Below are 12,152 nucleotides of genomic sequence, written 5' to 3'. Positions count from 1 at the left end.
TGTAAATTTCTTCTGCAGTACCTCTTCCCTGCCTCCACATCCTGCCTCAGCACTGTCTGCACTTCTTACCTTCAGCAGGTTTATGAAATGTCTCAGCTGAATAAAATTATATTGTAACTGATATAGGAGCAGGATTGGAATTCATTTCATCTTTATTACAGTGAAATGAAATTAGTTATACTGACAACTCAGTTATGAAGGGAGCAAAAGCTACAATATTTTTTATACCCATGTTAGTAAAACAACTTGATAATCCTAATGTGCTGTATAGAACAATTTTTGTATGATGCTGTTTCACAAAATAATGTAAATATATGGATTGCATAGGTGTTTCTAGGCACAGAATTTGCTCACAATAAATAATATGTGATCTTACTTTGCTTCAGTAAAATTCCAGTTTATCTTAATTTTATTCATTTGCTTTGTGATACCTAAGTTTGCCATAATAAAGATTCCTGGGGTTCTAATTAGTGATTTTAGTGGAACACCATTTACCACAGTGATTTGAGAAAAGGTCAGTACCTCCAGGAACCTGGAAAATACTTGGATTGTTGCACATTGTATTTCATGTTGGTTTAGTTAGATAATTCACAGTTTTAAACAGGAAGGTAACATATAATGATTAATATGATACCTTCTATCACTGGAGGAATATATTATCAAAGCCTGTCCTAAAAATTTCTTTCAACCAGATCTGTCATTTTTCATTTGGACAATATTGACTTCTTCCTCTTTTTGTTTGAAATGTGCTTTACCACACACACACACAAGAAACCCCAGCGTAGCAGAGAAAGGAGATACCTTTGAGAATCATCCCTAATATATTTCCATTAATCTAAATGCAGTAACAGCCATAGTATCCAGCCTATATGCTCTGCAAGGAGAGAAATACAGTTCCATACACAAAAGGCATGGTCTGGTTAAATCAATTTCTATAGCATCTTGTCTCCACATATTTCAGAGCACTATCCTTCTCAATTAATGTCAGCTCTGCTCTGGGAATACTCTTTGGTAGTTAACTGTTGCTGTTAGAGAGCTAACTTCTGATTGAACACAGCTGGCTTATGTATTTTGCTGTTAATAGTTGTGGTAATGGAACAACAAATTCAGGGGGAAGAAACTAATAAGCAGAATGCAGAAGATTTTCAACTCAAATAAATCAACTTTAAGGATAAGAAAACCCAAATGTAAATTTCCTTTGACTGACTCCTGATAAAAAAAATAAATTACAAACTTAATGTGGGTCTTATGATTTTCTTTTTCCCAGATTTTGAAGCCTTCAACACATTGGGGGTTGCACACAGGCCTCTGTGCAAACACCACTAATCTCTAGAATATTTAATTTTAAATTCATTCTTTGGCGCTTCTTTACTTTCATTTCCACTTACATCAAAGTCAAACAGAAACCCCTCAAACAGCCCAACTCCTCTCAGAGCACAAGAATGGAGAAGGAGCAGATACAAAGTTCAGGGAAGGCACGAAGAAAACACATAATGGATGTGTGAGGAACATCACAGATGAAAGAAGAAAGCCAGCTGAAGAAAGGAGATGAAGGAAGGCAAGTACAAGGCAGATTTTTAACACATCTCAGTCTTGCTGTGGCTTTTATGGGTAATTAATTACCCACTAGAGGGAGATCGACTGTAACTTGTTGCCAGGGGGATTATGGCAGAAGTTGGACTTGGTAAAGTGCAAAGGGGAAACCCTGTGGTAAGAAAGCAAGAGAAGCTTCATGTTCCTTTCCTCGGTAGAGTTTCATTCTGTGTAAGTTACCAAGCACACTGAGATCTCTTCCCTTCCTGACCTGGCTTTCACTATATTTCTACACAAAAATCCCCACCTTTATTAACCTGTTTGTTCTGTCGGTGAGAGGAACACGTGGAGTTTAAGGGCGGCAGAAAGAGTGCAGTGCTTGTTGGGACTACACTGCCATCGGCCCCCAGCATGGGGAGAGCCATGCACAACTCAGTCAAGGGCTGGAGACCCCCTGACAGGGACCCTTTGGTCCACCTCAAACACCTCCGTGGTTCCAGGGGAGGACTTGTGTCTCACAGCGTTATTAGCTGCCCATGGGTAATCATTTATGGTCTCTTACTCTCACCTCTATTTGTGCAGAACAGAGGAAGCTTTTAACATTCAAAGCAGGCTTAGGCATGTCCTTTCCTCAAGGGAAACCAAGAAAGGAAGTAGTAATGGATGCTTAGAATTGGAAACAGATTATAGGAAAAGTAGCTCCTACCCATTTGTGTCATTCATGCTTCTAAAAATCAGTAGTTTAGGGATTTCCTAATTTCCAAAGAGGACACTGCAGCCAGACAAGCATGTGTCAGGGACTTCATTAAGCCTAGCTCCCTTGAGTGTATCTATTTTCTTGTTGAGCCTATTTATTTATATTTTGAGAACATCTGGTGACAATGAGTTTATATGAAAATATATTTCCTTCTGTTCTTTTTTAAACCCTACTTCCAGATAAACTGGTTTAATTAATATGGCATTATGAGCAGCAATAATAACCATTTTTTATTCACTTTCCTCCCACCTTCATTATTTTCCAGACCTCTGTATGTCCCCTTCCTGTTGCAGAACAGAATTCTAACCCCACTCTGGCTCCACTGATACTAGGATCTTTGAATTATATGAAGGCTTTTCAGAGTAAAGCTATTAGAAATGCAAGTGGTCTTAACTCTAACCTTGCCTTTCTGCATAAGAACTGTTGGAAACAGAAGGACATACTGTGAACTTGGAAAAGATGCATAATTATTTCCACACAGGAAGTTTGCAGTTGATAGTTTGGTGTCACAGATAGAAATGACTAGTCTAACATGCCATGAACTAAGTAAGAGCCAAACCAATTATCTAATGCTGTGAACCCTCAGGGTCAAATACAGTCTCTGCTACCATGTGCAATGCCAGAAAAGTTTGCTGACAAACACCAGCCATCAAAAACACTTCTTCCTCACAAACTCCATGTCATAGTTTCCAAAGTGGCCTGTGCTTACATCCTGCTTACCTTCAAATTCCCTCAAAAATACTACAGGAGGTTCTGAGGACTACTGGTTCAATAACGCTGGTTTAATAATTATTAAAAACATGACATGACTTTATTTATCAGTGGCCTGATATGATCCTTAAACAAATCAGGTTAAGGTAAATGTAAAGCAATGAATTTGCAAAATCCAAATATAAGCAACACATTCGCATTGCTTATCCAAAGCAATCCACAGAAAAGAAATCGGGTATACAGGACATTTGCAGACCTAGCAGAGCAGCTGGCTGTGCTCTGTAAGAAAACTAGGCACAGGTGCTGGGATTGTGCCCAGGGCCCTGATTCCCAGCTGGCACGCTGAAAGAGGCTTCAGGGAGAGTTAGATGTCTGTTCCTTGCGAGGAGAGGCCTCGCAGAGGGGAGAAGGTTGTTCCCTTGGCACAACAGGGAAGCTCTGCTGGCTAAGCCAGCTTTTTGTTGATATCTGTTGGGCATATTTCCTTTTTCAGTTGTTGGATTAGTGATTAGAAAAGAAAATGATTGATATGTGTCATATAGGAATGAGTGTGAGGCTTGCCACCCTGACTGATGAGCAGGCTGGACGGCTCACTGTTACCTGCTGCGCAGATTAGTCCCAATGAGCTCCTCTCGCTCTATCCAGCTGATGAACTCCTAGATATCTGCAGACCCCAGATAAGCCTTCAGTTTGTACACAAAATTCCCTCTTGAAATTGCTTTCAGAGGAGAGTGCCTGCTTTGGGGGTTTTTACTTCCCCTGGATACTGATCAAATCCAATGGCAAAGCTCTTTTACGTCAACTTGGTATTTTCTTACACACACGACTTGCTAGCCACGCTTTGTACACACATGCAACAGGATTAAAGCATATAATGTGTTACTGAGAAAATACCTAATTGCTTAAAGGTAACAGGATGTTTGGGGGTGAATGCCTCCCAAGTCTGTCTCTAGGGGATACTATAATAATAATAAAGTGAATAGAGGCCTAAGACAGGCAGGAGAGAGATTGCTGATTACATGGGAAAGCCCAGACAAAGCGTCTTCTGTTTCTGGTGCCTGAAATTCAGCCACACAAGAAAAAGGCAGGATACTGGCAAAGCACCACTGGGATGTACTTGTGCTGATGGCTCTTTGTTGTTTTTCTATAGCTTCACATCACATTTTAACAGGTATTTCCCCTCAAGATTCTCATATAGCTACAAATCAAGTCTTGTCAACAGAGCTGCCACTTCACCTGACTTGGAGGTCACTATTCTTTCTGTCTCACAAAGACTAAAATGTTAATTTTTATCTCTGTCCAAGACTTTTATGATGCTATCTGGCAAGAAACAGGATTTGATGTTATAAGTACATAACTGCACTGATCCTTTACCACTCTGTGTGAATGTCTCTGATAGCAAAGGGTCATGGCATGCATTTGCATCTGTAGAATTGGGGCCCAATAGCATAGGTCCTGCTGAGGTCAAGGCACAGAGATCTAGCAAACACTGATTTGGAAAATTTACAGTAGAGAGCATGGTTGTAGAAAGGGAAAGTGCACTGACCATTCCAAAGGAACCAACTCCTTTTTTAAATCTCTTAATCTGCTTTCCATTATCTCTGTGGGGAGGCCTCTTGAGAAAAGCAGCTCTTTGACTTGAATAAAGGAGGGGCTGTGGGCTTGCATGCTGGAATGGGGAGGTCATTGTACAGCAGCGTGGAAGATAGGAGTGTCAGTCAGGTCAAGGAGAACAGCATGGAAAAGTGTGAGATCTGTGTTACAGGCTTGGTCTGGATTATGAAAGGTAGAAGGTTTAAAGCTGAAAGGTAAATAAGAGAGAGTGAATTCAAAGGTTGGAAAGACACATTCTGGTAGGGTTATTCAGCCTGACTGTAAGGGAAAATATGAGCCAGGACTGATAAGATCATCAGCAAAACCAGCAAGAAAGAGGTAACGACAGCAGAGGCCCGAGGGGGCTAAATTCTACACAGGAATTTTAAGCATCAGGCTTCAGCAAATGAACATATCCATCTTCAATATTTTTCATTTGCTCTTTTAACAAAAATGCTTAGCTCTGCTCACCTCCTCTGAGGCAGAGAAGACACGAATATGCCTGGGGGACAATGGGACAATGTTGCATTTTGCCAGCACCGAGTCATATACAGCTGTGTGCATGTGCTGGCTGTAACCTGCTCCCCACCAAACCAGTACTTACCATAAGGAGCCTCAGCCTTGCCAAATTGCTACATTGCTGCCATTAAAACGGCCCTTGGAAGTAGCACTTTTTCTCCTTTTTAGAATACAAAGGTAAAAATGCTCCTAAAATGGTATTTCTTTAATGGACACAACTGAAAGGTATCTGTTTTGCAGGGACCCCCTATCTTTCCATTACTCCTATAACACTGCTTGACTTTACCAAGAATTTTGTGATATACAAGAAGTGCAGGACCAGGTCTACAAAATCTGGGATGGGGTGCAGGAGAGCCTCCCCAGTCACATGCATTTCTTGTTTCGCTTCTTGAGGGATGCATAAAAGCAGTGGTGGCAGATTTAGGGCTTTTATTGACAATAACACAACATTTGGTGTTTTCTTAAAGACCTAACTCTGAGAGGCAGATAATGACATAAAATTGTTGGCTTTCTGCACTTCTGATTACAGACAGGAACTTGCAAACCCTACAGCCTAAAAAATCCTGGAGACCAAGAATAACTCTAAATGCATAGTTTTTAATCCTGTCATTCATAAAATCAAACTGATTCATTTGGAGGCACAACAGGTTACTTAAATACAGCACTGATGATTTTGCAGCAAAATCTGTCTCATATCAGCTGGAGCTAACAGGCGTGTTTGTAACACTAGAGATTACTTTTTCCTCTCCCTCTGTATTTCTCATTTCTCTAAATCAATTTGCTTTTTATAGCTTTTTTGGTTGTGCATGTAGCCTGAACACTGCCTGCCCTCCCTCTGCTTGATCCTGCCTTGGCCAGAACCTTGTGGCTTTCTCCCCATGTGTTCCTCCAGTGCTCCAGTCTCTCTTTGTGCAGCTTCTCCTGTTTCACATAAGCTCCATCTGCTGGGAAAAGGGAGAACCTCGGTGGTTTTCATTCTGAGCTCCAAATGCTTTTCCCTCAATTTGGAAAGATTTTCAAAATTACCTGTTTCAGCTCCCCCAGCTGTGCTCTTGGCCCACCTGCATGCCAAATTTAACTAATGACAACCTAATACATTGTTTGTATGACATTTTGTGTTGCTAATTCGGGTCATGCCTAAGCAATCTTTTAAAATACCACTTTTTGACTTGAATTTGAGCAGGTAGCTAATTATCCTTGAAGGGGAATGACTGAAGCATATTATTTCCATCCAGGCACTCTCTGTGTGGTTCTTCAGGGCAGTGTTTGAAAAGGTACCCAGGGCAGCCTGTTTCTGTGCTAATGTGTAGCCAGTGCTGCTTGGTTTTGGCACATTTACAGACAGAAGTGAACTTGTGACCTGGACGTACATACAGCAAATCTGTAATCCAGCCACCACTTGAACTTTTACCTTTGGGTGTAACATTGACAGAGCAACAGGCTTCAGTATCCCATGAATCTCTCCTAAAAATCCCTGATCATGAATGGAAGTATTTTCTTAAAAAAACTATTAATAATCTGTTGCCTTTCTCCCTGGAATAGAAACTTAATGCAACTTGCTACACAGTAATGTCTTTTTTTCCCCCCTTTCTTCACATTTACGCTGAACACTGGTGAATAAAGATGAGGTTAATCCCGTATTGTTAAACCTATTCAGGGAGACAACCTGGGGGTTGCCATGGAAACAGATCCTACAGCCTAAAAGCATAATTCTACTCTGAAGGACTGTCTGTGGACCTGTACTGAACATCGCTTATTGAGTCACGCTGTGTACACAAACACGATGTTGCAGCAGTGAAATGGCAAAGGTGCCTCCCAGCTCCTCAGATGTTAATTACGCCCCACCTCCTCCCGCTTACAGCCAGAGCACCAAACACTGCCCCCCTCCCCGTCCTGAATCCCATCCCCCGGCCCTTGCTGCCAGCTCCGTTTGTCCCCGCGTGTACCGGGGAAGCCAGCCCGTGTCTGTGTCCCTGGCAGCAGTGTCACAGGTTCGGTACTGTCACAGGCTACGGGGCACCTCAAGCTGGTCCTCAAAAACATCAACAGGATCTGGGAGAGCTTCCTGGGCCCTGTCTTCAGGGAAGGGGTGACCAACTTACAGTTCTCCTCCTCGTTCATATAAACACTTGACCCCCAATTTCTAGACAGATTTCTAAACTGCCTCAATAAGAATGACAGATTCATCTGCTCCTTTGTCATGTCTATGCAGGCACTGCAGAGCCCTAGGGTTGTTCTGTGCTTTTATAGGGCTTATGCATCACACCTCTCTCAGACAAGTGAAACAGTCCTGCCTCTGTGATATCACTGGGCTCTGCTCATACAGCAATAAAATACATTTCAGTACTCACACAGCCTATAAAAACCATCAAAATGTCCTTATATTTGGAAGTTGTTTTGAATTGGCTTAGACAACTCCTACCTTGCTTTTGCTTCTATTTAATATCCAGGCAAAAAAAAAAATTAACATGAAATAGTAATCTTAGTTCTGTTCAAATATTACATTTATTTTAATGATTCTCAGATCCCTATTATATCCATCAAGAAGGAAAGCTTTGTATTTCTTCCTTTTAGTATCTTTCATCCTATTCCTGCTGGAAAACAGATTTTTCAGCAAGATGGCTGACAACTTTTCCAGACAACATGGTTGCTTTAAGAACCAGGTCTAAAATGGCTGTGTAGCTGTTGATTTTTTTTTTTTTTTACAGAACCCCAAAACCCTAGTAACAATGAGGTATCATGTTTTATTCCGGGGAGAAGTGTTTTCTCTGTGAGCTGCTGGGCTGTTGCTCTGGCTGCAGTAGAAGACGTTTTTCTTTAAAACAAAAACTGACTCCTGTGGAAGGCCCATGTGCCACCTACAGTCACTCGGCGTTTTCCTGTGGGAGCAATTTGTACAAATACTTGAAAATTCTAAATTCTCAGTCTTTCCCTAAGCATTACTTCACAATGCTTGGTAAATGAACACAAACAATTAGTATTTTTAAACTGTATCTATTTGGGAAATTTTCATAGAGCGTATAATCAATCCTTTTCATATACAGTAGCAAACCCTGTAACTTCCAGGTATAAACAAATCTGGAACAAAAGACTCTACAAAAACATAACGAATTCAGCTCTGAAAAGACCCATGCATCTACATTGTCTGCAACTCTGAATACTAATGAATTTAATGAAACTATTGAAAGGCTGGTTACTTGTCTGCATAAATGTATTGAGACCTCTGTAATCATCTGTTTGCTGTCTGAAACCTCTTGTCAATAGTTTAATGACTTCAGAGCATATTATTCTTCTTGTATAGGCTTCATATAATGTTTCTACATAATTAAGCAGCTTTGTTAGAGGAACTGCCATTAGTTGCCCCATTTCATTTGGTTTTGTTATCAGCCAACCAGAGAGAAAAAAAGAATAACACGAGAAAGATATAAATGCAGTCTAGTGAGAGATGTGGAGATTGGGAAGATGTTGTTTGGTTTTTTTATGCCATTAACGTAAAACACTATTGCCAAGTTGCACATTTTAAACAATTTTAACCATTTAAATGCAGAACATATTTAAATACTTGGAAAACAAATACAGCTGGCTAAAAATCTTGCAGTGCATTTGAGAGCCTAACAATTTAAAAAAAGCTCTAATAAGTATATAAATAGTAATAACCATTAATTTTTAAATGATCAGTAAACGTGAACAACACTAGCATTTCTATAGTCATAGTGAGAAAAGCATTGTGATTTTTTTTTATATCCAGACAATTTCATAGTCCATCTTCATGAATACTTTTGAATTTAAAAAAAAAAAGTAATATAAATTTCATCTAAATTTTTTTGTACTTCGGAGAAACCCTGAGCCTCTTTTTAAATACATAAAAGAGCTCCATAAAATTACTAACTAATTTCCTGGATTTGCTTAGTCCTAAGCGTAAACAGATAAACTGCAAACTCACTTGCTTTTTATTGCTATGAAACACTGTTTTCAGTCACGTTTTGGGTCAAACCTGAACGCTTCTGTTACCCCTTATGTGTAAGGTTAAGTACCATGTATTTTCTTTGGGGTTGAGGCAGGTGTAGAAGTGACCGAGTGCCTGGTGTTGTGAGTTACCTGTGAGGCAGGAGAGGTCTGATCCCACAGCTCCCTTATCCCCCTGGAGCCCTGTCCTTGGGGCAGCCATCTTGTTGGCAGGGCTGGCAGCCATCTTGTCCACACACAGTCCCAGCAGCTTTTCCCCCATTTTTTCTGCAACAAGGAAGGCATTAGCACCCAAACCTCATGTACAGTTTGTAAAATGTGACTGTTCTCAGATTAAATTATAATTTCTGCAGTTTGATTCTCGTTATTCACTGCATCTACCAATACAGTTAAAAATAAAGACAGTACAACATAATACTGCATTAATTGACTACTGAAATATTTGATAACAGATCCTACTGCTGGCCAGGACTCGACTAGCACGTGAAGAATATCATACTGCTTTGTAGTCCAACTATTAACCAGCACTAGCGTGGCACATGTGACAACCGACCGATTTTTGTGCTATTTCCTATTAAAAACCATCACAGCTCCACCAGAAAGCCATTTTTTCTGCCACACCCCGAGATCCACAAGCAACACACGTGCGTGCAGCAGGACGCTGCCGCCAGCCTTGGCGTGCGGGCCCACGGCCGCGCCCAGCGCGGGATCACCGGGCCGAGAGGGCGGGGAGGGACCTCCAGGCATCACCCGATCCAGCCCTGCCAAAGGGGAGAGCACCGGGCGCTGCCGGAGCGCTGCACTTTGCGCCGGGGTTATGTGTGGCCACGGCGCTCTGGGCGGCTCCGTGAGGCACCGGCGCCCGCCCTTCACAGCGGGCACGGCCTGTGGCCTTCCCGGCCTGGCAGGACCGTGGCGTGCGAGCGAGCCACGCTCGGGGAGAGAAACCCCGGCACAGGGACAGCCCCCGGTGCCCATCGCAGCTCCCCTCGGGCGGCCGTGGGGCAGAGCCGCAGCCGCGCCCGCCCCTCGGTGACGCCATCCCCGCCGCCCGGCGCCACCGCCGCTCTCACCGTGCGCTCCGGACTACGGCTCCCGACGTGCCCGGCGCCGCGGGGCGGTGCCGGAGAAACGCGGCTCCCAGGCGCTGCTGGGCGTGTGAGGATCGCCGCGGCCCGGGCGGCGGGACAGGAGCGGGGCCGGAGCCGCCCGCCCCCCCTCCGAGCGCCGCTATGGCGTCCATGCTGCTGCAGAGCTGCGGGCGGCGCGCCGGCCGCCTGCCCCGAGCGCTGCGCCGCCCGCCACGGCCCGGTGAGGCTCCCCGCGGGCCGCCCGCCTGCTCCGGCCCACCGGGCCTGGCCGGGAGGGCAACGGGGAGGGAGAGCGGCCGGAGGCGTCGGGGGGCTCCGGGCGTGGGCGGAGAGGCTGCTGCGGGAGGGAAGGGCTGCGGCCGAGTCCCCGCCGCTCTGTCCGTCCGGGCTGGCGCTGCTCCCGGGCCGGCCCACGCTTGGCGGCTGCTGCGGCCTCTTCGCATGTGCTTCCGCGGCAGCGTGGTTGGAGGGGATGAGTTACCCTAAGGGCAGTGGGACACGCGTGTCTCCGAAACGCCGGCTGGTTTGGGAAGGGAAAAACACACGTACTTTTTGTTAAAGTGCAGGAACGCGTTACATACTACGTCTCGGTCCTGCCTGCCTTGCTCTCGACGCGGCTTGGTGTGAAGTGGGGCTGTCACTAGTCATGTGCTTCTTCTCTCTATGAAAGCACAAGGGGGTGTTTTCTTAGCCTGTGTTAAGGACGAAATATGAATTTGCCTTTTTCCAAATGGCTTTGGAAGCTTAGGAAAATAAAAAGGAAGTGCATCGTGTGATACTGATTAATAATGAAGATAATTTGGCAGTTTAAATATCTCTGGTTGGTGAAGCTTTGTGGCAACAAAATTAAACGACTGATAACTTGAGAGGTACTCGGGGCCTGTGGCTGCTGTTTACTTCCTGGGCTGGAATGGCAGGGGGTGAGTGAGGATTTGCCTGTCCCTGACACAGGGCCCTGGGCTGGAATGGCAGGGGGTGAGTGAGGATTTGCCTGTCCCTGACACAGGGCCCTGGGCTGGAATGGCAGGGGGTGAGTGAGGATTTGCCTGTCCCTGACACAGGGTCCTGGGCTGGAATGGCAGGGGGTGAGTGAGGATTTGCCTGTCCCTGACACAGGGCCCTGGGCTGGAATGGCAGGGGGTGAGTGAGGATTTGCCTGTCCCTGACACAGGGCCCTGACTTGTCATGGGAGTGCTGTCACTGAGAGCAGGGCAGCTGCACACTCACATCCAGGCAGACCTGCTGAGCTGCAGGGATGCTTGTTCATTGGAAAGAACAGCTGTTCTCTTGGTTACCAATAGTCACTCAAGTGTGGTATCTTCCTCTGACTGGTGGGTTCTGTGAGCTACTGTTGTAGAGTCATTTATTTAGGTTAAGCCTGGACAATGTCCTGAACAAAAACCTGGGGTATCCTAACTACCCAGTTTATTTAAAATGGAAAAAAGTCACATCCATGTACCTTCAAATTAGATGGGAGCTTTGATTATTCTTGTGGCATAGCATAAAAAGTACTGCTAATGATTGCTGCAATTTTGGTTATTATAAATCTTAGACAACCTAAGCTGAAATGCTGTGATAGAATCAAATAATTAGTGTGCTGTGGTGCACTGTGGTTATGATACAATTAATACTTTTATTTGGGGTGTTAATCTATTAACACATTCTTGTATGCTGTGGTTTTTTTTGTATTGTTTTGCTTTACTTAGCTCATCTTCTTTGCTTTACGTGTAAGTAGTCTAAGATTAAGTTAAAGCTCAGTGCTTCTAAGAATCCTAAACGTTATTCCTGTGAAGATCAGACTGTTAAGTACTGCAAGCTTACACTTCTCTAGGGAATTACTTCATGATAGCATTTTATTTTTAAAAATTCTAAACGTAGTAACAGTATGGCTATTCTACATTAAAAACTTTGGGTTTCACGCTTCATTAAATTCAAGTATGAAGTTTCCAAAGTTCCTGTTAACATGTTCCTCACGGACTACT

The 12,152-nt window shown here is 43.8% G+C and overlaps 2 protein-coding genes across 5 annotated transcripts in view; one reads left to right on the top strand and one right to left on the bottom strand.

Moving 5' to 3' along the window:
- The window catches only part of NSD2 (nuclear receptor binding SET domain protein 2), a 99,996-nt gene extending 89,218 nt beyond the window's left edge, over nt 1–10,778 (bottom strand). The window contains exons 1-2 of one of the 4 annotated variants that reach the window (XM_064710186.1): nt 10,720–10,778; nt 9,212–9,346 (exon numbers count right to left, since the gene is read on the bottom strand). The gene's annotated coding sequence lies outside the window, so the exon portion shown is untranslated. Of the gene's footprint in view, nt 1–9,211; nt 9,347–9,700; nt 10,086–10,152; nt 10,285–10,719 lie in introns of those variants that run through there. The other 3 variants (XM_064710183.1, XM_064710185.1, XM_064710184.1) reach the window with 3 other exon arrangements.
- LETM1 (leucine zipper and EF-hand containing transmembrane protein 1) overlaps nt 10,259–12,152 on the top strand; it is a 28,708-nt gene continuing 26,814 nt past the window's right edge. The window contains exon 1 of the mRNA XM_064710191.1: nt 10,259–10,390. Within this exon, the coding sequence (XP_064566261.1) occupies nt 10,312–10,390 (79 nt within the window). The 5' untranslated portion in view covers nt 10,259–10,311. The remainder of the gene's footprint in view (nt 10,391–12,152) is intronic.

The sequence above is a fragment of the Zonotrichia leucophrys genome, chromosome 4, assembly GCF_028769735.1.
Source record: "Zonotrichia leucophrys gambelii isolate GWCS_2022_RI chromosome 4, RI_Zleu_2.0, whole genome shotgun sequence".
Classification (NCBI taxonomy): Eukaryota; Metazoa; Chordata; class Aves; order Passeriformes; family Passerellidae; genus Zonotrichia; species Zonotrichia leucophrys.
The sequence above is the reverse complement of the archived record's forward strand: the minus strand, read 5'-3'. Positions and strand labels throughout refer to the sequence as shown.